The sequence below is a fragment of the Phyllostomus discolor genome, chromosome 4, assembly GCF_004126475.2.
Source record: "Phyllostomus discolor isolate MPI-MPIP mPhyDis1 chromosome 4, mPhyDis1.pri.v3, whole genome shotgun sequence".
Classification (NCBI taxonomy): Eukaryota; Metazoa; Chordata; class Mammalia; order Chiroptera; family Phyllostomidae; genus Phyllostomus; species Phyllostomus discolor.
The window spans coordinates 15,402,271-15,425,414 of NC_040906.2; the positions used below are offsets into that span (position 1 = coordinate 15,402,271).

General features: G+C 59.3%; 1 protein-coding gene across 13 annotated transcripts in view; it reads left to right on the forward strand.

Moving 5' to 3' along the window:
- TNS1 (tensin 1) overlaps positions 1-23,144 on the forward strand; it is a 183,928-nt gene that overhangs the window by 54,774 nt on the left and 106,010 nt on the right. For all 13 annotated transcript variants that reach the window (XM_036022866.1, XM_036022867.1, XM_036022864.1 and 10 more), the window contains one exon: positions 20,837-20,878. In XM_036022866.1, the coding sequence (XP_035878759.1) occupies positions 20,837-20,878 (42 nt within the window). The remainder of the gene's footprint in view (positions 1-20,836; positions 20,879-23,144) is intronic.

A 23,144-nucleotide genomic window follows, 5' to 3' on the forward strand; every position in this document is an offset into this window, starting at 1 on the left:
CCCGCCCCGGGGTTGCCCTGGGGAAGGGGACCCTGAGAAGAGCAGGCAACTTTTCCTCCTCGTTCTTTCCCTGCCACCCACCGGCTGGAGCTGTTACTGGGCCCTTTTTCCTCTTTGGGGTTCTCCTTACTCCCCTCCCTCACTTCCCAAGGGCTGGCCGCATCTGCGAGGGAGGGTCTGGCAGACCCAGGAAGGTTGGAGTTAAAAGCACCCCCCTCAGCCTGGGTCCCTGCTCCCCTGCCGTGGGCACAGCCTGGCATGGGTGCCCCTGGCCGCCCTCCCCCAGTCAGCTCCTCACTCCTTCCTCACCCCTCTGGGCAGGAATGGCTAATCCAGGTGGTTAATGAACAGACACACACAGCTGCCTTTCACTCCCCTGTCCTTCCTTTCCCCCCACCCCCGACCCTCTGATGCCCTGCCCGCCACCCCTTCCCGAGCTGGAGAAGTCATACAGAGCTAATCCCAGTGTCTGTCCCCCGGCTCCCAGTTCAGGACCAGGGCCAGGACTGCCTGCCTGCCCAGATGTTCTGAGGCTGTCTGTCCCCTGTCCTAGAAGAGGAAACGGGGAGGGGAGTGACCTAGGGGTGACCAGGAGAAGCCTGCTGTGCTCCCAGGCTGTGTTCCCTGCAGGGGGTGTGATGGGGTTAGAGGGCAGGATGGGCGCTGGGTCGGGGAAGGCAGGATGGGTGGTGGTGGGATGAGGCTGGGAGGGGGAACTGGAACTAGGGTGCAGAGCTTTTGGCGGGGGGGGGGGGGCCAGGGGCATCTTCTGGAAGCCCCAGCACCTGTTCCTTGCGGCAAAGCCAAGAGCGGGGTCAGGAGGGTGTGGAGGGAGCACGCTCTTCCCTTGAGCCTGCCAGGCCCCTTCCTGAAGCTGCCTGGGTGGGGTGGGGACCATTGTGGCTCTGACTTGGCCTTCAGTTGCTCCTGTCCCTGCCAGCTGGCGGCCACTTCTGTCTCCCCCACCCTTGCTTTCCCCCGGGACCTCCGAGCTGAGCCACCCTCTGCCCACCCTCTCTGGCCGAAGGGCGTGGAAGGGAGGGCCTGGGCCTGGCTCTGGTTGGGAAGCTGGGTGGGAGGGCTGGACCTGGGACCAGTGCTGGGATCCCATGTGGGGATGGCCTCGACTCCACTGCCCGTGGAGGGTGGGGGCCTGGGCAGGGCTCAGCTAATCTGGCGGATCTGCCAGTGCTGGGGGCCAGGACTTTGATCTGGAAAGGAGAATTCTTGGGTGGCGGAGGAGGCAACTTGGGAACCTCTTGCTTCCAGATCTCTGGCCTTGAACCCTTCGGGCGCTCCTTCCCATCCCTCATCCCATACGTCTCCGTACTTCACGTCCTTCAAAGCCCCAATTCAGAATCTTCCACGGGGGCCGCGGTGCCCAGAATGGTAAAAACAGGATGCGTGTGGCCGGGCGGAGGGGAGCTGGGCTGGTGCACCGCTGAGTTCAGAGGTAGGGCCACCATTTGGCGAGTAACTTCTCGTCACTGACAGACGGTGAGCGAAACCTTGGCGTCTGGGGGCTCTCAGTTCCCAGTCTCTCCTGAGGTGGGAACTGCAAGCAGAGGGGCGGACGGGTTTGCGTTTGGGGAAGGAGGCTCGGCTGGGTGTCACGGAGGGCTTTCTAACAAGCCTGGCCGGTCGGCGAGAGAACGGGCTTCCTTGTAAGGTAGTGAGCTTCCCGTCTTGGGAGGGAGTTCAGACAGGGGCTGGACAACAGCTTGGAAGGATTCCTCAGCTGGGATGTGGTTAGAGGAGATGAACTCGAAGGTCTCTTGGGATGCCGAGGTCCTGGGATTCTTGGAGTTGGGAAGTTCTCTGACACCCAGAATAGGGGAGCAGCGGGGTGGTAGCCTCTGGCCCGGGGGTGCGCACACTGGGGGACCTTGCAGGCCAGGGGCATCATCTTCCCCTGTAGCGTTTGGGGAACAGAGAGCCTGCTTTCTGCCCTCACACCCATTGCCCAACCACCCACCAGCTCTGCCCCAGCTGCTTCCTGCAAAGGTTCTGAGCTGCCTCCGATTCTTCTGGTCCCCCTCCATGCCTTGTCCTGCCAGTTAACTGCACAAGATCTGGAGCAGACCTGTGGGCTGTGTGACACCGTGACACCGTGGGGAACGGAGGGGTCAGAAGCAACATGGACCTCCACCCACTCCCCGCCGAAGTCAGAGCCCATGTCCCGTGTTGAGGGGCTGCCTGGGGGCCGGTGTGCCAGCCAGGACGGGGAGGGAGGGCTGCTTTGAGGCTGGGCAGCTTGAGCTCCTGCCCCAGTTGGCTCACCCCCTCTCCGCTCCGGGGGCCTCCCCAGCCTGCCTGGAGATGGGTAGGCAGAGGACTGGCGCCAAGATCCGAGATGCAGAAAAACCTGGGGGCAACTCTTACCTAAGCCTCAGTTTCTAAACTTGTAAATAGTGCAGGTTGTCAGGGCAGCTTGAAGTGGTTTGTGTAACTGGCAGCGGGGGTGGGGGGTGCGAGCCAAGAGTGCGTTCTCCAGGGCCTCTCAGGAGGAGTGTGGGAGGTGTGGGTCACTCCCCCGGTCCCCTGGACTGCCTGCCTCTCTAGACCTGTTTTCCAAGGTGAGCAGTTGGACAGGGGGTGACGCCATTAAAGATTTCTATACACCAGCCCTTTGGAGGCTTGGGTTTCCCACGATGGCAGTGTCAAGGTGGGCTTCGGGCGTGGGCTCAGAACCCACACTGGGCCTCCTGCCCCGGGCTGCCTCTCCCTCCAGCCTGCCTTTTCCCCTCAGTGGGGAGAGGGAAAGAGTAGGGCCTGAGGTACCCCCAGTCAGCCCCTGCCTCCAACCAGGGCAGCCCCTTGTGTGGTCCTGGCTTGTGTACAGATAAAGCCCTTCCCAGTGTCTAACTGCGGTCCCTTGCCCTGGGCCAGGGACTAGGGCCTGCTCTTCCCTGCAGTTGGACAGAAACCCAAAGAGAGGTGGCAGGGTGTTCGGGGCCAGACGGGGAAGAGGCTGAGTGTGGCCTGGAGCTCGGGGAAGTCGGGGGCGGCGCCGGGGTGGCCAGCAAAGGCTCTCAGTGAAGGCAGTTCTGGCTTCTTGGCTTATTTTTGGGACTGTGAGTCCCTTTTACTCCAGGAGGAGAAACCGAGGCCCAGCTGAGGGCTGTGTACTGGAGAGGGCAGAGGAGTCCGCCCTCCCAGTCACGGAGCTCGGAGAAAAGTGGATCAGAAATGGGTGTGGCGTCTAGGGGAGGATCGAGTGCTTTGGGGAGAGTAGGGCCCAGACTTCTGTCCCGAGTGCTGTACCTCCAAGGCGCTGGCTCTTAGCTTTCAAGGTTGTCAGGCATGCACAGGTGTGGGCATCGCTGAGCTGGAACGAGGGTAGTGGTGGCGGCAGGGCGGCCAGGTTTGCGGGCCGTGCCCACCCCCCTCAGCACCCCCTGCATTATGCACAGTCACACGCAGGTCCAGCTCCTTCTCCTTCCTCCGTTCACATTGCCAGAAGCACTTTCCCATCACTGAAGAGGAGGCCACGGGAGGCGCAGCTGGGTCCCTGGGTTGCCTCTACCAGTTTGGTGACTTTGGCCATCTTCCTACTTCTCTGCACCTTGGTTCCCCTTGGGGAGGGTGTCCGGTCTCCATGGAGTTGGAGCCTGTGTGGGGTGGGGGTGGTGTGCCCGAGCCAGGGCTACTCCGGGCTCTGTAATCCTTGCCTTTTTAGGTCTGGAAGCCTGTAGCTCAGGCTGGGTGTTCTGGGAGGCAGGAGCGGTCTTGTTCTGGTCTGGAAGGGCAGGGTCTTGGGAGTCGATGGGGACCGAGGGGTTCCGGGAGCCCTGAATGGGATTGTATCCTTCCTTCACTACGGGGCAGTTCCAGTCCTGCCTCCAGGTCCCCCTTCCTAGACCTTCTCCGGCGGAGAATGTGGGACCCCTCGGTTTTCCTGGTCCTTGCAAGCTTCCCGTGTTTAGCTGGATTACCACCTCCTTGAGGGCAGACCCGTGCCCTTTGCCTCCCTGGTGATCCTGGCTGTGCCCGGCAGAATGCTGCTCAGTGGGAACTGACTGACCAAGGAGGGGCGGAGGGGCGAGGGTTTTAGACAGGGCCTGGGGAAGGGTGACGGGCACTGGAAGCAGGGCGGTGCTCATGGAGTGATCCGGAGTGAGGCAGAAAGTGGGACTCCGGGGCCGGGCTGCTGGGGCTCAGCTCAGGATGACCCGCTGTGTGGCCTTGGCAAGTGACTGAACCTCTCTGAGCTTTTGTTTCCTCAGCTGTGAAGTGGGATAATCACAGCACCTGCTTCATGGTGTGGTTGGGAGGCCCAGTGGCTTAGTTTATTTAAAACACTTTGCACAGTGCCTGGAGTAAGTGCAGAGTAAGTGTGCAGGGAATGTCCGTAATTGTTATTGTCGGGGGTGGTGGTGGTGGCGGCGGCCCGCCAGGGGCCCACTGCTGGGCTGCCCTGTCTCTCTCGGCATGGTCGTTCCCACCTGTAAGGTAAGAGGATTGTGGGACCAGAGGGTGGAGGAGATGGTTGCATCTTGTTCCCTCAAGGGGTCCTGACATCAAAGTCCAGAGAAGAGACCCCTCTCTTCTCTCTCTCTCTTGCTTGCTCACTCTGTCTGTTGGGGGAGTCAGGGAGCTAAGGGGAAGCTCCCTGGAAGCCTCGCCTGCCCAGGGAGCTGATGCAAATTTGTGTTCACGGAGGACGCTGAAAGTTGCCGTCACTGTAAACAAGATGCGTTGTTGTAACCCAGCCCAAGCTCCCCTTCTCGGATCCCGCCCCATCCCTTGATGAGAGTCTCTGGACAGGACACTCGTAGGCCTGGCGAGGGCCTGTTCTGGTCTCAGGGCAGACTACTCTTGACCATGGGCTATATTCACAGGTGTGACATCTGTATTTTAACATGGCATCCTCCGCCCCTGCCCCCCACCCCCCCGGCCAAAACTGCTGTAAGTACCTTCTAGGTCTCTCCAAAGCAGGGCAGTCCAACCCACGGCTCTCGGGCTACATGAGGCCCAGGATGGCTGTGAATACAGTCCAACACAAAATTGTAAATTTACTTAAAACATTATGAGATGTTTTTGTGATGACGTGTTATCACAATGTCATGTAATCACAAAATCACAATGGTCCAAGACAATTCTTCTTCCAGCGTGGCCCAGAGACGCCAGAATGTTGCACGCCCTGGCTCTAAAGTCTGATCTCCTTGCTGTGACTTTAGTTCCGTCACCTTGTTGGTAAGAGGTGGGCGAGAACCATTCCTAGCCCTCCCTGCATGCTAGATAGCTGGGAGCTCTGAACCCACAGTAGGGGCCAGCGCCTGGTCCCCGGCTCTCTCTCAGGTCCTCGGCTCCCTCATTAGCAGGGGTCAGCTGCTTGCGAGCTGTACTCTCCACCGAGGCCTGGTTCCCACCCAGGGAGACCCGGCTTGCTCCAGGTCAGGTTGGGTGAGCTCTACCTCCGGACCCCTGGCCCGCCCAGTTGCAGCTGCAAAAGGCATTAAACTTTTTCTTGGAGAAAGAATGGGCTTGGGTTGATGATGATGACAGCTGGGAAGGGTTCCTGAGCTCAGTCCGGCCCTGTGTTGCTTCCTCTCCTCAGCCCCTGCTCACCTCTGCTCCATTTCTAGGCTATTTATTGCTTATCTAGAGGAAGGGGTTCACCTTTGACCCTTGACCTTGACCAGACCTGAGCAATCTACTGGTCTACCACAGCCCTTTAATGGGAGCAGTCAGTCTGTGTGGTCAGCATTGGGCTTGATGCTGAGGTGGGGGTGGGCAGAAGGGCTGTGAGGGAAGTGTAAGAAGGATATCTGTCCTGGGGTCCCCGAGGGCAAGTTGGGGGGAGTGCAGTGCTCCTGCTGTCCAGTCCCTGGACTGGACTCATCTGGATGAGACCCTTTTCTCACTGGGCCTCAGTGTCCTTCCTCACCTGTAAGACAAAGGGCTGGAGAGGCTCTAGGCTTGAAGCCTGTGAGTCCATCCATCTCCCTGCTGGAGCCTCCCCTGGTCACAGGCTTTGAACTTCACCTTGGATTGACCTTGCTTCCCTCCCAGCCCCGCCCCCCACCTCTGGCAGTGGCTGGCAGGAAGTCCTGCTGATTAGGGCCCTAATCACCGGCTGAGACTCTCAGAAACAGCCAAGCTGGTTGAGCAGAGAGAAACCATCAGGAAAGGCACAGGGAGATGCCCCAACCCCGGGGGGGCCCGGGGATTGGGCTGTGATTGGGGTCAGCTCCTGGGACCAGGGGCAGTGACTGCGCACCCACTTTGGATGCTATGTGGCAGTGGCTGAATCTGGCTGGGCACATAAGGCCCCTGGTAGCTCACTTAAAAGCCTTTTTGGGCATTGATGCTATGCCAGGCAAGGTGCCAGGGGTATGGGGCTGGAAAGGCCAGGGAGATGTGGTCTAGCGGGAGAGAGAGGGGACTAGACAGAACTTCTGCAGAGTGCAGGGGGATGTCCGGTGGAAAGCAGTGCGTACGAACTGGTGGAGGGGAGAAAGCTTCAGAGAGGAGGTGCCCTGTGAGGTGGGTTTTGAGGGTTGAGGAGGAGTTCTGCAAGAAGGAAGAGGGAGGATGACCTCTTCAGGCCCCGGGGAAGGCGCGCACATGAGTTTGGGTAAAACAGTGGCTGCAGCTCTGTTTTGTAGTTAGACGGGTGTGGGCTCCCCGGTTTCCCAAGCTTGCCATCCGTGTGACCTTGGACTGAGCCTCGGTGTCTGACCTGTACAAGGGGGTTAATGTTCCACCTCACAGGGCGATGAAAGGTATGCAGTGTGACACTGTTTGTGAAGTGTTTGCTCAGTGCCCGGCACAGGAAGTGGTGTGTGCGGAAAGGGTAGCTTTGGGGAGAGCCTGGGGGGGCAGCTTGGGGTCCGGCCGTGTGGCATCTCCCGGGCCCAGTTGAAGAGGGGAGCAGTAGCGAGCTTGAACCTAGGAGAAACTTGGTGAACTTGGTACTTCGGGAGATTATTTGGGCAGTTGGGAAGGCTCTAGTGCCCTAGAGAGACCTGGGGATAGGCCGTAAGCCCAGGTCCCTAGAGTCCCATGTTTGAATGCCTCAGCCCCTGGGGAAGGGAAATCCTCTCCGGAGTCGGGAGCCCGAGGAGGCATCGAAATCTGCCCGGGAGATCTCGCGGGCCAGGAGAGAGCCCTCCTTGGCGAGGCTTCCCACGTGACACAGGAGTGGGCGGGCTACAGCAGGTGGGAGCGAGGGCAGTGCGCAGGCAGCTCTATTTCTGCAGAACTGAAAGGCTCCTTCGGGGGCGTCCTTCACCCCCTGGCACACAGTAGGCACATTCGTCCACCATCTGTTAAATGAATGAACGGGAGTGTCCCGCAGCCAGGGTGTGAGACCCTGCTTGCTCAGAGGCAGTACGTGGCTCGATCTCTGCACGGGGCTGCCTGTCCAGAGGCAAGAGGAGTGTCGAGTGCCGCAAAATCCAGGTGCCTGGCCTGTTGCAGGTACTCGGTGACTGCGTGGGTGAGGGAGTGGGGATTTCAGGAGCTTTAACCTTCTAGATCAAGGTCCTATCAAGAGGCAGGGTGGTGGCATGGGGGTCAAGATCACAGACTCTGAAGCCACATGGCTGGGTTGGAATCCTGACCCCATCTCTCCCAGGCTGTGTGACTGCAGACAGCTTACCTAACCTGCCTGTGCCCAGTGTACTCATTGGTAAATGGTGGGGAACCAGTAGAACCAAGTCCTGCCCAAAAGGTGTGCTATGTGACCCTTGGTTATTATTACTGTTACTGTTCTTACCATTGTTGGTTCATGGGGAGCGTGCAGCTGCCCGAGGGGGTGGGGAAGCACAAGAGGTAGACGATGAGGCCCCTCTGGAGGTGGCTTCTGAGCTGCCTCCGGCACACGGACAGCGACCTGTGCTCTGACCAGCTGAGCTGAGCTGACCCGGGCTGAGCGTGGGAGCAGAGGCAGTGGCCAGGCCTGGATTCCAGGCTGGAGCCCTGGGAGAGCGGGGGCCAGCTGGGGGTGGGGAGGGTGGTGGTGAGGAGAGGGGAACACAGAGGAGGCCAGGACTCTCCCAAGTCCCCAGCTGGGACCCCAGGAATCCCTCTCATCATCTCTTGCCAGAGGGCCTGGCCTTTCAGCCCCAGGGCCGCCAGAAGGCCTGTGGTTCATCTCCCGGCCTCCTGGGCAGGCCGCTCCCAATGCCCCTTCGTTGTTAGAAAGTGATAGCTCTGCACGCACCTCTGTCTGGCTGCAACCGCTTCCCTCCCTTTCCATCTCGCCTTTAAATCTCCTGTCTCCAGTGCTGCAGGATTCGTGGCTGCTTTGCAGCAGGAGGGTGTGAGGCTAGACGTCAGGGGCCTGCCCTGATTCAGGGCGGGAGGAAGGGGCCAGGCAGTGCAGCGGAGAGCCTGGTGGCAGGGGGTCGGGCAGCCTGTTTCTAGTCGCCCTTTGGCACTGCGTGACCTTGAGCAAATCATTTCCCCTATCTGGGCTTTAGTTTCCTCATTGGTAAGACGAGTTAGGAGAGTCCTCTCTTTCTAACCAGAGCTGAATTTCTGCAAGTCCACAGATATTTCTGAACAGAGAGGTGCCTGCTCTCGGGGCCGGCCATTGGGAGAGCTGTCCAGTGTGGAGGCGGGGGCCCTGGGGGGCCTTTAGCATCTGCCGGGAAGACAGCTGAGATGCTGGGAGGTCCCATCCAGCCCGGAGATTGCACAGTAACTGTTCCTCCACGCTGCCAGCCCACTTCCTGGAACAGAGTTTGGGGTAACAGCTGTTAGGGTTGAGCTGGCCAGAACCTCTGGGTCTCTGTCCCAGTAAGTCTTTGGGTCTCCGTCCCAGTTGAGCTGGCAGGACTGGAGCTGGTGGAGCCGGGGAGGGAAGCAGGCGGATCTGCTGGCTCCCCCGTGGCTACTCTCAGGGAACTGAGTGGGATGAGTGATGTGCTGGGGTGTGGGGTACAGAGGAGAGTGAGTAACAGTTGTGAGTAATGGCTCAGTGTCTCTGCTGGGCAGGTGGCTCCTAGACTGTGCAGAGCTGTCTGGGGCTCCGGAAATGCTCCCCAGAGGCCCAGCCACTGAGTCACAGCAGCCCAAGTTCCCCTGTCCTTGCCTTCCTTAGGAGCTGGGGGTCCCGGGCCCACGCCGACGCCCTCTGTCCCCACAGGGAGGGCCTCTCCGAACTGGTCCCTCCCACCATCTATGCCTCCACACGCACTAGGTCCCGCAGGAGCTGTATGTTGTGTTCCGAGCTCCCGGGTGACTTGGCTTGCTCGTGGGCGTGTAGACTTCACAGCCTGTTTGTCCCGGGTGTGAGTGGCCGCCCAACCGCTCATTGCTGTGTGACCTTGAACAGCTTACTCTTTCTCCCTGAGTTTCAGTGGCCTCATATGGAACAAGGGAGTACTGCCTGTTGTACGTATTGTTGAAAGGATGATGTGTGATACCGTGTCCGAAGTACGTAGCACATGGTCGGTATTAGAATAATAGGGTTGCCTCACAGCTCTAAACTCTGTTTCGTCCCCTCCTCACCACCCCCACCCCTCAAGTTCCTGCTGCATGCCTGCCTTCCATAATTTTCGGGATGTTGAGCCACTATCATCAGGTCCCTCCCGTGGTTTGTGTACTTGCCATCCTGTGTCTGCCACCCGCCACCCAGCTCCCACGAATGTGCTTTGCCCTGACCTGCTCTTGCAGAAGGATGCGCAGGGCTCAGGTGCCTTCGGTGAATCCAAAGGGAATTTGTCCCTTGCCCGGCCGCAGTGGGTGGACAGGCCCCTGGGGGCACTCTGGGTGTGCTTCCAGACTCAAATCCCCCACCTCTGCTGGTCCATGCTGTGCCCTCCCCCAGGCTGCCCTTGTGGGTCACTTTGTCACTTCCCCTAGGGCTTCCTGAAATCCACCGTGCTCGGGGCCACGCAGACTGCCCTGCCGGTGAGTGTGTTGGTGGTGCTGCTGTGTTCCCGTCTGTGCGGCTCTGCCTGGGGTGGGGCCGGGAGCGCCAGGCGGTGACTTTGCATCTGGACCTGGCAGTGGTCCTGCTGGTGCGCGCTCCGTGTGCGCCGTGGGGCATCTGAGCCATGTGCGTGTGCCCTGCCAGTGTCTCTGGGTCAGTGTGCTTCTATCTGATGTAAGCTTTCTGTCCTGTCCATTTAATATCTGCTTGTGTTTTCAGAGCCAGATAGAGCCAGGTCTTCCGCCGCCCCGCCCTCCACCCCGCTTCCCTCCAGACCGGGTTTCAGATGCATGCCTCTTGGAGGTCCTCCTGGGGAGCAAGGAAACATTGCACGGGGGGGGGGGGGGTGTTGGGGTGGATATGCGTCAAAAGGAGATGCGAACAATGCCTGTGACAGCCAGGCCTCTGCTGGCCCTTGGTGCTGGCTTCACTTCAAGTCTCTGCTGCCTGCTAATTGGGAGAGAGCGGGGGCTTCCTGCGACTGGGCCACAGATGCATTTAAAGGAGCAACACGGGCCTGGGCTGGCGAACCCTGGGGACCTCCCGCTTCCGGGGCTCTTGGCGCAGTCTCCCAGAGCAGATGGGGTTCCAGAACACCGGCCCTTGACTTGCTCTAACTGTGCGGAACGACCACACTCACTCCTCCTGTCCCTGCCCTCCGGGGCCCAGGAATTTTCTACATGAGTGCATTTTCAGGCCCTGAAGCTTAGGCCATGGCAGGTGCTCAGAAAAAGGGGTGGGATTTTTTTTTTTTTTTGGTGGGAATCTTTTGGTTTGGATTCTACTGTTCCAAGCTCTTACGGTATAGACGGGCCCTTGGAAAATAATGGCCTCTTCTCATTCTGTTATTGTTCCTCAGTTTTTCCTTCTGTAAAGTGGGCATAAGGACAGAGCCCCTTCCCAGGACTGGAGTGAGGAGTACATGAGTCGAGACGCATGGAATGCTGAGAGCGGAGACGGGCGCCCAGTGTGTGCCCTGCAGTTGACGGCCCTGGAAACGAGGGCGCCCTGGCGCTGAGAAGGGCGGTGGTCCCATCTGGCCCGCACAGAAGGGAACTAACGTTTACTGAGCGTGCGGTGTGTTCCAGGCATTTGCATTTGCGTCATCTCAGCCAGCTTTATGTAGTCCTCCCACTGCTCTGCCGAGGCGGTAGACCTTCAGCCCCCTTGGGCAGGTGGGGAAACCGAGGTTCAGGAGGTTCAATGCCGTCCGAACAGCCGGTCTGCGGCAAAGCGGTATCGGAGCCCACGCCTGCCTCCCAGTCCGGGGCTTTTTCCGTCACGCCTCTCGCCTTTTGGTTGAAAACTCACGGCCTGTCGGTGAGTTTAGAAATCTGGAAATGAGGACCCAAAGGCAGAAGGGGTTAGGGTCTTTCTGCTCTGAACCTGCCCCCAGGTGCTGGCTTGGGCTGGATTCAGAGAGGTATGGGCTTAGGTGGTGAGACAAAATGGCCTTAAGGAGTTCCGGGGACACAAAGGCCCCAGATGGGCCTTGAGGATAAGGGAGTTTTCCCTGGGTCAGATGGGGTTGGGTTTGCTTTTCACCCCACTCCTTTGGCCAACCTTAAGTCTTTGAAAAAGGAGGCAGGTGGACTTTGGGAAGGACTCCTGGTGGTCAGGAGCACAGGGCAGGGTGGGGCAGCTTAGGGAGCCTGAAAGACTAACAAAAGTTTAAGGTGGTGCTTCAAATCCCAGCTGTCTTTTATTTGTTTTTACATTGTAATGTTTCTGAGTGCATCTTAATTAACATTGAAGAGTACCATTCAGGCAGCACTTTTTATCCCTCAAAAGCTGCTAGCCAATCAGTGGTGCCCCAGACCAGCGGTGGCATCTTTGAGGTTCAGAAATAGGGCCTTGCACACCTGCAGTGTGCAAGGCACTACTAGCATGTGTGTGAGGGGAGAAGCCTGCAGGCCGTTACTGTCCCGGCCAGCGTGCAGCCTCCGGTCCACTCTAAGGAGGCAAGCAGACCCTTTGATGTCCCTGGGGGGGTGAGTGTGGCCCCCAGCCTTGGGATTCGCTGTCTGGGGCCTGGCCCAGCCCCTCCTCTCCTTCACCCACCGCTCCCTCTTCAGCAGCCCCTGAGCCCTTCGCCTTCTTGGGTTTCCCCCTGGTGCTGAGATTTTTTTCCCATGCATCCTTCCTGCCTTTCTGTCATAGCACAGCTTCGGGTCAGCGACTTTTGTCCCTTAAGGTTCTCGTCTAGAGACAGAAATCCTCAGTGGGGAGCGGGGGGTGGGGTGGGGTGGGGTGGGGTGGGCAGTCTCCCTCTGGGTGTAATTTCTGGAAAAACAGATGGACTTGAATCTTGGTGAGATAACAGCGCTCCTCATACTTTCAGCGCAGCACCTACTGGGCTGCTTTATGGTTCTCTGTTTCCCAGCCTGCCTCCTCCACTGGGCCACGAGTGCCTCGCCCGGGCCGAGCTGTTCTTACCCATTTCCGTCTCCCTGGCTGGGAACCGGGCACAAGGGCCCCCCACAAAGGGTTGTTGTGGGAAGGCCCGGTCTCTTTTCCACGCCGGTCACCTCTCCCTGCCCGCCGTTCCACGAGAAGCTTGACCACAGACCACAGTCCTTCCTCGACCGGATCCTTTCAGGAACTTCCTAGACGCTGTGTTGCCCGTGCTGAAGGCCACGTCCCCCAACCCGCTGCCTCAGAACCAATGTCCCCTCCCCAGGCGGGAAGAAGGGCTGAGGTTTCCCCTGCTCTTTGGATCTCGGAGGAGGCGACTCTGGAGCTGATGTGTCAGGCCGCCCGTTCTGTGCCCCGGCTTGTGTAACAGAGGCCCTCCCCCTCCTCTGAGTCCTGCAGGCTAGGCCGGGCAGCGCTGCCCAGCTTCTTCTCCATCTTCTGTCCCCGCCTTCCCCCCTGGTGGTTCTCTCAGTACCGCTCGCCTCTGCTCCTAGCCCCAGCTGCAGCCTTTCCATGGCTCACTTTGGAGGCAGCCGCCTGTTCCAGGGTGGCCACCTGGCCTGCAACCCTGCCCCTTGCCCAGGTCCTCTCTCACCGGCCCTGGTGACATCAGGCTCTTCCAGGGCCCTGGACCTTTGTCTCAGCCTCGCCCTCCAGGCTGTGCACCGTGTGGCCATGACTCGCCTCTCTGACCTGCTTTCTCCATTTCGCCCAGTGTGCCCCGGGCCCAGCCGACGGTCCTCCTCTCTGTCTCCCGACCCTGACATCTCCTCTGCCCACCCACCCACCTGCAAGGACGTGCCCTCCCTGAGGCTCTTCCTGTGGCCCCGAGCTGGGCCAGCTGGGGTGGCCCGGGGCAGAGCGGAGGCCAGGGGTGCCACCAGAGTGGAGCTCTGCTCCATTCCTCACTGGTCGTGTGACCTTGGGCCGAGCCCGTGGCCTCTCGGAGCCTCATTCCCTTATCTGGGAAATGTGCTGATAGCCCCTGCCTCAGAGTGTACACTGTGGAATCACAGTGAACTTGACACTGGTTTTCCCTGGCTGGAGCCAGGGCCCTGAGGCAGAGAGGTGAGGGATGGAACGGGGAGGAGAGCCGCGGCCAGGTCCCGCAGGGCCGTGAGGACCATATTAAGGCATCTGGACGTTATCCCGCGATGCCGGGAGCCACCGAAGGGCTTCGGCGGAGACTGACCCAACTGGGTGTGCATTTTAGACATAGTTCCCTGGCGCTCGGGGCAGAGTCGGTGAGAGGGGCAGGATTGACCGGGGGCGAGGTGATGTGTCATGGAAGGCTGTCGCAATAATCTCCGTGATTAAGGGGCCTGGGGTTTCGGGTGGCTGGGAGAGAGATCTGGGCAGAGGAATTGTCCAGGCTTGGTGGGGGTGCAGGGGAGGGGAGGGGTCGGGGCGGACATTCTGGTTTCTGGCTTACCAGCCTTAGGACGCCAGAGCTGGGGTGGGGGGCAGGGTGGTTGTCCGTGGCTAGGCCCGGGTGTCCGAGGCTAGGCCCGGGTGTCCGAGAGGAGGCGTGGTGGGGGCAGGGCTGTGGCTCCAGGATGTGGGCAAAAGTCAGGCCCTGGGCCCCGCGATGCCTTCTCCCCCCTGCTGGTGCTTCCCAGTGTCCCCGCGAGCCCCACCTTTGTCTTGTGGCCATTACGCAGCCCCTCTCAGACCCCTGGATTGCCCTCTGGAGGGGACTTGGGGCTGGGACATGCCTTTCTCCCTCCCTGCTCAGCTCGAGGTGTCCCTGGGAACAGGCCCCTTCTTGCCTCCAGGAACTCGATGCACTTCCTTTCCTGATCCCGCGCAGAACTCTATATAAGGGAAGGAAACAGCCAGGCAGGCCGGGAGCGAGCGCTGGTGAGGACGGGCTGCCTGGAAGGGAGGGCGCAGTTCTGGGGAGGAAGTGGAGCCAGCGCAGTGGCCACCTCCTCGCCAGGACCCTCCTGCCCAGGGCCAGACGCTCAGCCAGGGAGGGCAGTGTCTTGGAGCCGGGCTGGGGCTGTGTACCCCTAGGGCCCCTGGCCTTGGCCTTGCCTCTCTACCTCCCCAAGGCCGAGGGCCGTTTGTAGCTAGCTGTTGACTGTCGAGCACCCTGAGGTCCTGAAGGGGTGCACACTCGCCTCCCACTTGGTTCCTGAGCCAATTCCTGTTTCCTTAGCTGGGCCTCCTGCCCTCCCCTGGTCTGGCTCACAGGGGCTGCTGGCGTCTTCCTCAGAGAGCCCAGTGGACTCGTGATGTGGGTGGCTCTTTCCTCAGCCATCAGGAAATGCAGGCTGGATCCCTCTGCGATCACTGTCTGCATTATTCTTGGCCACCCTGGTGCAGCCTCAGTGACCAGGGCTCAGAAGATGACCACGTCCTGGTTACAGGTTCCCTGAGTGTGGCCCAGAGGGTGAGCAGCAAAGCCGAAGGTAGGGCTGTTCTGTGCAAGGCAGGAAGCAAAGTTGGGGACCACCCATCCTGGGTGAGGGGGAAAAGTAGAGCCTGGAAGGGGGATCTGCCCAAATGTGCGTTTCGATGGGGTGGGGATGAAGACCTCCAGGTTCTAGGGTGCCTGACGGCCCTTTGTCTCTGGACTCCCGGCCTCCTGCTCCCCACTTTCTCCTTCCCCTCTCGTCCCTAGTGTTCCGGCCCATCCGCTTGCCCGAAGCGCCTACCTTCCTCTCCCCACACCCCTCTCCCACTCGGGCACCTGCCTGGTTCCCCAGTGCCAGCAGCTGAGAGTCTTAACTCTTGCTGGGCATTCACAGTTGCCCACGGTTTGGCCTGGAAGGAGTGTTTGCCGCCAGCCTTCTTTCTTCTTCTCTTTGAATATGCCCTTCGATGCCCTCTCTTCCTCCCCCTACTCCACTCCGTGCCCCAGCGTGTCCCAGGCTTCTTCACACGTGCAGCGTCCCCGCCTCCACGCCGTGCTCATGTGCGAGAGGCCGGTGGACTCACGATGTGAACTTGGCGGTGCAGGACTGTTGGGAGACGAGGGGGTGGCTCTCCCCTCCGTCACCGGGCAATGCAGGCTGGATCCGGAAATGCCCTTTCCCCATCTCTGCCTTCCCAGCCTTTTCTACAACCCTGCTGAGTACCGGGCTCTGAGCAAGGCGCTGGGGCTTCTCAATGAGAAGGATGAGTGGGCTCCCTGCCCTCACAGGGCTCACGAGGCGAGCGGGTGACGCGTATGGTAGACACAGGAAAGCGATGTGTCCTGGGGGCCCGCCCCACGTGCCCCCTCCTCCGTGGAGCCCGCCCAGGCCCCCCGAGTGCTCCCTGTGTTCTCACAGCCCCAGCACCCCTGCCACAACGTGTGCCTGGCCTGGCCTGGCCGTGGGGGCAGGTGGCACGCTGGGAGAAGTGGGGTCAGGCAGACCCGGGTGGTGGCCCTGGGCACTGTCACTTAGTGGCTGTGCTGTCTTGGCTCTCACAGGGCGTTGAGGGGACTGCCTGAGCCTCTGTAAGGTGAGGAGACGAATGGCCTACCTCAGGGGGGCCGTGGGGGGTGAAGGATAACGTACCCAGTGCTGGCACACAGCGAGGGTGAAGAAATGTCAGAGCTACACACTTTGCCTTCAGCCAGGACTTCTCCTTTAACTTACTCACCTCTTCAAAGGTCCTGTCTTGAAATACAGTCATATTCTGAGGTCCTGGGGGTTAGGGCTTCAACATGTGAGGTTTTTTTTTTAGGGAGGGGCACATAATTCAGCCCTTAACATTAAGTAAAATAAGGCAGAAACAAAAAGGTGAATATTGTATGCTTTCTCTTATATGAGGTACCTAGAGTAAGCAAATCCTTCGAGACAGAAAATAGATTGGAGGTTCCAGGGGCTGGGGAGCGGGGAGGAGAATGGGGGGCTTGTGTTTAATGGAGGTGGGGTTGCTGTTTGAGATGATGAAGTTCTGGAGATCCGCAATGACAGTGGTTGTAGAGCATTGTGAATGTTCCGAATGCCACTGAAGTGTATACTTGGAAATGGTGAAAACCGTCAATTTCATGTTATGAACATTTTCTCTCTCTCTCCCTCTCTCTCTCTCTCTCTCTCTCTCACACACACACACACACACACACACACACACACATGACCAGCAAAAGCTAGCGGGGAAAAAGAATTTTTCAGCTCAGGATTGTGTGAAATGCTGGCTTCAGAGACAAGTTGTTCTGGTCTGGCATTGGGGCAAGGCTGTTCTGTCTAGCTCCAGGGGGCAGGGGGTGTGGGTGTGGGGAGCCCCTCTGGAAGGCTGGGCAAGGTTAGGAGTTGGGGGGTTCCCGAGACCTGAGGATGGGAGTGTCACCCGGTTGGAGACCAGGCCGGCCACTTGCACAGCAGTGAGGTGGTGGGGGCAATGCTCGGTGGGTGGTACCTGGGCTTTTGCTTACCCTGCAAAGAGCAACACACGGATAACTTAGACCAAGATTTCACCAGTGCCCCGCCTCTTGCAGCTGATTGGCCAGGGGCAACTGTCGTGACCTTTGAGCCTTGTTTTCTTCATCTGTATGATTGGAGGAAGACGACTGATGCTACGGGATTGGACGACCTCAGAGAGATCAGGCGTATGGCAGGATTAGTCAGTCTCCTGCCCAGTGCATAGTAGGTGCTTAGCAAATGGCAGTGGATTTTACTACTGGCAATTACATGTGCCTGCCTTCCTCAGGCCTTTAGTCTCTTTCATTTTTCCACAGATATTTAGTGTGCACCTACTATGTGCTGGGACTAGTGTGATGAACAAGCCTCGAGACACTTATTTTCTGGAGGGGAAAACAGATTGTAGATGAGGAAGCAAAAACATCTGTAATTACAAACTGTAATGAGGTCTGTGAAGGCAGAGATACAGGCGTGCTCATGTGCACATGCGTGCGTGTGTAACTCAATGGAGTCGGGGAGAGCCTCGCTGGGGTGGTGACGTCTCAGCCCAAGCCAGAAGGATGGGAAGGACCCAGCTGTGCTCACAGCTGGGCTGAGAGCATCTCAGGCAGAGGGAACAGCATGTGCAGAGGCTCTGAGGAAGAGCAGAGCTAGGACGGAGAGGAGCCCACCCTTATGTGTGTGGCCTTGGGTCCTGGACGAGGAGGGTGGGTACAGAGTGACAGTGGAGAGCAGAGAGAGGCCGGGTTGTGCAGGGAGCTGTCTGCTCGGGCTGGCTGCCCGTCTGGCGCTTTAGACCCTCATGTCCTGGGGTGCGGAGGTGGGGCCCCCTCCAGGGAGGGATGTGCCCTGTTGTTGGCGTTGTGCCCAGGGACTTGCGAAGTTCAGAAAATACTGGCGGGGAATGACGAATGCCAGGCATCGCCCCAGTCTGGGCCTGGAAACACTCACCTCGCGGCTGCACCCCCAGCTCTCTGTCTCTCTGCCTCACAGGCTCTGCAGGAGACTGCTAAGCAGCGCTGGCCTGGGACAGATTGTGACCCTCTCTGCCTCAGCTTCTCCACCTGTGAAATGGGGATGGTCACAGTGCCTGCCCCACACATTTTTTATTAGGGTCCACTGAGTACGAGGAAAGGGCGCAGGACAGTAATGGGCGCATGGCGGCCCTCCCTACGCTTTCTGTCCCTGCCGTCGCTGTGAATGGCTCTGTGGAAATGAGCGTTCACAGGAGAGCCCGCAGAGAGGGCAGGAGCATGGGCCGGTCTGGAGCCAGGCTGCTGGGTGTGCATCCTGGCTGCTCTGTGGGTCAGCTTATTAACTTCCCTGTGCCTCAGTCTCCTCATCTGTGAAATGAGGTGCTCAGGGCTGTTGTGAGCATTGGAGAGTTAATTTAGGCAGAGCACGAAGAACAGGGTCTGGCCTACCGCAAGTGTGATGGGAGGAGTATCGGCCGTGCTGCTGTTCCTACTGTTCCTTAGATTTTCAGAGTTGAAAGACTGAGCCGCGGGCCTGCTCAGTGCCCCGTGTGTAGGTGGGACATTGGAGGTCCACCACACAGGAGCCTCCTCTGGGGCCGACCTCCTGGTCCTGGGCCCTGTATCCCGCGAGGTTGGCCTCGGGGACAGGCATGGATGGCGGGGCTGGCGCCCCAAGCCCCAGCGGACACTCTTGAGTCTGCCCCTTGAGTCTGCAGAGGGAGGATTCTTGTTTGGGTCCCCGTGGGGCAGTGGGAGTGGTCCCTGCTGACACCAGGAGTGTGGAGCCACAGGGCACAGGCCACAGAGTGGCAGGGGGCCCTGGCTCTCCCTGGCACATTCCAGGTTCCTGAGAGGGTGGCTGGGGGCCAGGGTGCCGGAGGGAAGGAGAGAGCCTTTTAAGGAAACATTTCTTTGCAGAGAGAGAGAGAGAGAGAGAGAGAGAGAGACAAGAAACATGGAAATACACAACAAAGTCAGTGGGCTGGCCCGCAGGCTGGCTGGAATGCACAGCCGTGGGCGGGGGTGGAGGGGGCTGCTGGGGGTGCCCAGGCACCAGGCCCTCTGCCCCGGCATCCACTGCTACTCCTCAGATCCGAGTCCTCAGGGAGAGACTGTGCCCTAGGGGCTGTCTCTGCTTCTGGGGTCCCTTCTTTCCACCACCTTAGAGTGGTGCTGGGAGAGGAGTCCCTCCCACTTGTCTCTGAGGACACCTGTCCATTCTGCTGCTGCCTCAAAATGTACTTGTGACCCCCTCACTTCCCCAACCTCAGCCCCAAATGGAGAGTGGAGAGCCACCTCGTGCAATGAAGAATGAATGCGAGTTGGGCATTGTCTGTGGGTGACAGTAGGACTGGGGAGAGGAGACACTGGGGGCCTGGTGTTATCTGGTGAAGCCTGCAAGCTCCAGAGTGGGGTTTGGGGCTGTGAGGGGATGGGGGGAGGGGGAGAGGAGGAGGCCACGGCCAGATGCAGGACTCCTATCCTGAAAGTGCCTGGCAGAGGGGGCAGGGTCCCCCTGGCTGAGACCTTGTCTGGTGGCAAGGCAGGCAGGCCACAGCCACCCCTGGGGCCTTCCCTTCCTCCTGCTCTGTTCTCCAGGCACCCTCCACCTCACCCAAGCCACTGATCAGCTGTGTGACCTTGGGCAAGTTGTTTAACATCTCTGTGCTCCCTGCACCTCAGCGAGATGTTTAACAGTAGCTACCTTGGTGGGTTGTTGGAGGGATCGAGTGAGTTAACGTGGGTATGGCACTGATAATAATGCCTGCCATATAAGTGCATATTCACATATGTGCATGTTAGCTCTTCCTTTCTTTTTAGCTTCACATGCGATTCTCCCACCAGCCCTGGAGTACTGTGGCACGTAGGGCGATGGACTGCGTGCTGGAGAACGGGTGGGCAGCCAGTCTGCAGCATGACTGTACCATGAGTCAGGGACCAGAGACGCTACCTCCCAGCCACTCCATCCTTCCAGGGTTCAGGGCACACTGTCATGTGGGTGTTGTCCCCTTGTGGGCTGGTGTGTCAAGCTGGGGGTATCCCTTAGGCTGGTCGGATGACAGAACGGGGTTGGGTGGAGGGAGGGCCTGGCAGAGCATAGCCTCTGTGAATACCCAGCCCCAGCCGAGGCCGTGGGCTGTCACCCTCACTGCCCCACTGGGGCGGGGCGTTGCCCACTCTCCAGGGAGACAGCCACCTCCCCTCTGGCCATCCACAGCTTGTGACCAGACACCCTCTTGCCCCGGAGGGAGCCTCCCCCTTTGTTCCCTCTGTGGGCCCCCTGCCTGGTGCTCGGGTCAGGAATTGGAGCCAAGGCTGAGGTATGAGCTCCAAGAAAAACGTGTCCCAGCTAGAAAGAAGGAACACATTGAGTTTCTGATAAAGGCCGCTGCTAATTGTCAGGGTAGAGGGTTGGCTGCCTGGCCTGGCTGAGGGATGTTATCTTAGGGTAGGGAGCAATCCAGCCCTCCCTCCTTCCCCCCTCCCTCTGTCTGGGGCCCCAGTTGCCACCTCCTGCCAGCCCCCCCCCACCCCATCGGAGAAGAAGATGAGGATGGTGATACAATAATAGCTCACCCATACAGGGTGCTTTCGGCTCTCAAGGCCTTCCCCATTTATTGGCCATGCGGCGGCTTTCTGTGGAAGGGCTGGCAGGGGCCCCTCACCAACCCGTTTCCCTCCCGCTCTGGGAAGCCGCCAGCTGCCTGCAGCTCTGACCTTTGGGTGCGAGGCCTTGTCATTGAGGAGAACGAAGGAGGTGACGCTTCCTTTTCTAGAGGCCTTCGACACGTTTTTAAAATTTTTTTACAAACCAATCTTCACCGGATCGCAGAAAATTTAGAAAACTAGAGCAAAGGAAAAAAAAATCTCATTTTTGTTACCCTGTAACTTGTTATGAAAATTCTGGTTGACCTTCAGTCTTTGAGCGTCTGCCCGTTCTGTACGGAACTTGAGACTTGGGATATATACGTTTCATTTTTGCCTTCTGCTGCCCCCCTCCCTTCGAGCGGTATTGCCTAAGCGTTTTTCCATGTCGCCACCTCGCCTTCCAGTGGACTCGAGTGCCAGAGTGTCAGTGTGCACGAGTGGAGGGAAGAGGGGTGTCTGGCATGGAGGTGGCGGCTGTGGAGTGATCTCAGGGGGCCCTGGTTTTCTGTGGGGATGAAAGATGCTAACCTTGCTTTTCTCTGCTCCTCCCACAGGTGGCTGCCCCCTGCATTCCTCCATCCAACCATGAACTGGTGGTGAGTGACAGTCCGTTCCCTACCCTGCCAGCCCCTCCTCCCCTCTCCGCTCCGCTCCGCTCCCAGCTGCAGCTTCCTTCAGACCCAGGCATGCTGGTAGCCCCCAAGGGTGCTGGGTAATTAAGTCAGGGGAAGGAGGGGGCCTTGTTCTGAGGTCGAAGCTGGACTGGGAGGAAATGAGTCATGAAGTCCCTTCTGATGGGATGCAGGGCCTCTTATTTCAAGCTGGAGAGCCCTTGGAAAAACCCATAAAAGGGCATCTTGCCTGTCTCTGGGCCTGGCCAGGTGCCTGTGGTCCTGGGGCTTGCAGGACCAGGGGATGGCATCTCCTCCACCTGCCCGGCTCTGGGTCCGGTGCCCTTCAGCGGGAGGCGGGGCGATGGGCGGCATGACCCGCAGAGTTCACCTACCAGGACAGCTGCTCTCATTCAGGAGGCCTGTTCCGACTCCAAGCTTTTGGGCTGGCGCTGAGTCTCTGCTCCCTCTCCGTGTCCTCCACTCCTCCTTCCCTTCCCCAGTCGGCCTTCCAGAAGAGCAAGGATGGGGGCAGGGCCCCTGTGAGTTGTGGGCTGCAGAGAGCAGCCTGCTCCAGACTGATCCCAGCTGGGCTGACTTGGAATGTTGGGAGCGTTTGCCTCCTGCCCTGCCACTGCCTTCCTGCCCTTCAGAGGTCCCTCCTGCTCCTCACCCTCTGCTGGAGGGTGGCAGGGCCCTGGCGGCTGGTCTGCACGCCTGCAGGTGTGGGCACATATGTACGCACCTGTGTGTGTGTGGGGGGGGGTGTGGCATGGGAGGCCCCCTGTGATCACACCTTGACCCACTGGTGTGGAGGGCCCAGTGATGACACTGATGTGAGTGGGGATCTAGGGGCGGGGCCAGGGTGTCACGGGGCCCTGGAGGTTGCAGGTGTCCGCACACCTGTGCAGTGAGTGACCGGCTCAGTCTGGATCCTGGAATCTCAGTCTGGCCATCCAGTCTCCTTCTCGCCAACACCCATGTGCTGTGTGACAATGGCCCTGTCCTGCCTTCTTTCTGGGCATCAGTTTCCCTTTCTGTCAAAGGGTGGGTTGAACTAGATGCTCAGAAGTCTTCTCAGTGCTGATGAGAGTTCCCTCCATTTAGGGTCATGAATGGAATGAAGTAAAAGCATGTGAAAGTGCCTGTGACTCTCAGACGCCCCCGGACCCAGAGCGGCGCCACCGCTGTGTGCGCTGGGGCCCAGGCCTGTGGACTGTTCCCCTCTTAGCAGGGCCCCTCCTCCCCGGTGTCACTGGGCCCAAACCCTCCGGGCCTCAGCTCTGCCGGCTGTGCTGCTCCAGATGTGGGGTGTCGTTTGCACACTGCCCAGGCGGAGGTCATCTGACGGCAGCAAGGGCAGGGGGTGTGGGCGCTGTGGGGATGCGGCCAGAGTGCAGGCCCAGTTCCGAGCTGCCAGTGACAAGTCTTTCTGGGATTTTGGAGGGACACCATGGAGGGCCGGCGGAAGGGGTCAGGTGGGGTGAGTGGATGTCTCATCACTCCAGCCCCACTGCCACTTTGCCCCCGAGAACAGAATGTCCTTGGCCGGTCTAGGATGGCTGGGGGTTGGGGGAGGGGGGCCTGGGGTTTAGGCATCTCCTGGCAGAAGCCAGATGCCTGGCCGCTGGGAGTCTCGTGAGGTTTGTTTATGTGAGGAAGGGTCAGGGGTTGGGACGGGGGGACTGGGCTGACATTCCAGCAGCAGAACTGCTGTTAGTCCCAGGAGGGGCTCCTGGAACGGAGTCTTCTCATCCCTGAGATGTGCCCCGCTGTGCTGGAGGCCCTGACCTTCACAGAGGCTGCGTCAGCCACCTGGTGGTGAAGCGGTTGTGGTGCCAGGTTGTGCTCCCAGAGGTTCCCCCACTTGAGCTGGAACTACCCCCACAACAGAGGTCAAGAGTGGGGGAGATTCAGAACCCTCCAGAGGCTGCCCACTCCACTTGGAGAAAAAGCCCCAGGTTGTTCCATTGCCTTGCACGGCCCTATAAGACAGATTTTCTCTCTGGCCCCATCTCCTTCCAGAAGCTCTCTCCCTCGCTCCCTCTGCTCCAGCCACCTCCCTGTTCTTGCTGGTCTTCGAACATACCAGGCAGCATGCCACCTCAGGGCCTTTGCACGTGCTCTTCCCTCTGCCTGGAATGCTTTTCCTGCAGATGCGTTCAGGGCTCGTTCCTTCCCCCAGGTCTTACTCAGTGGCAGCATTTTCCTTCCCCAACAACCCTCTTTCCTTTCCCTGCTTTCTTTTCCC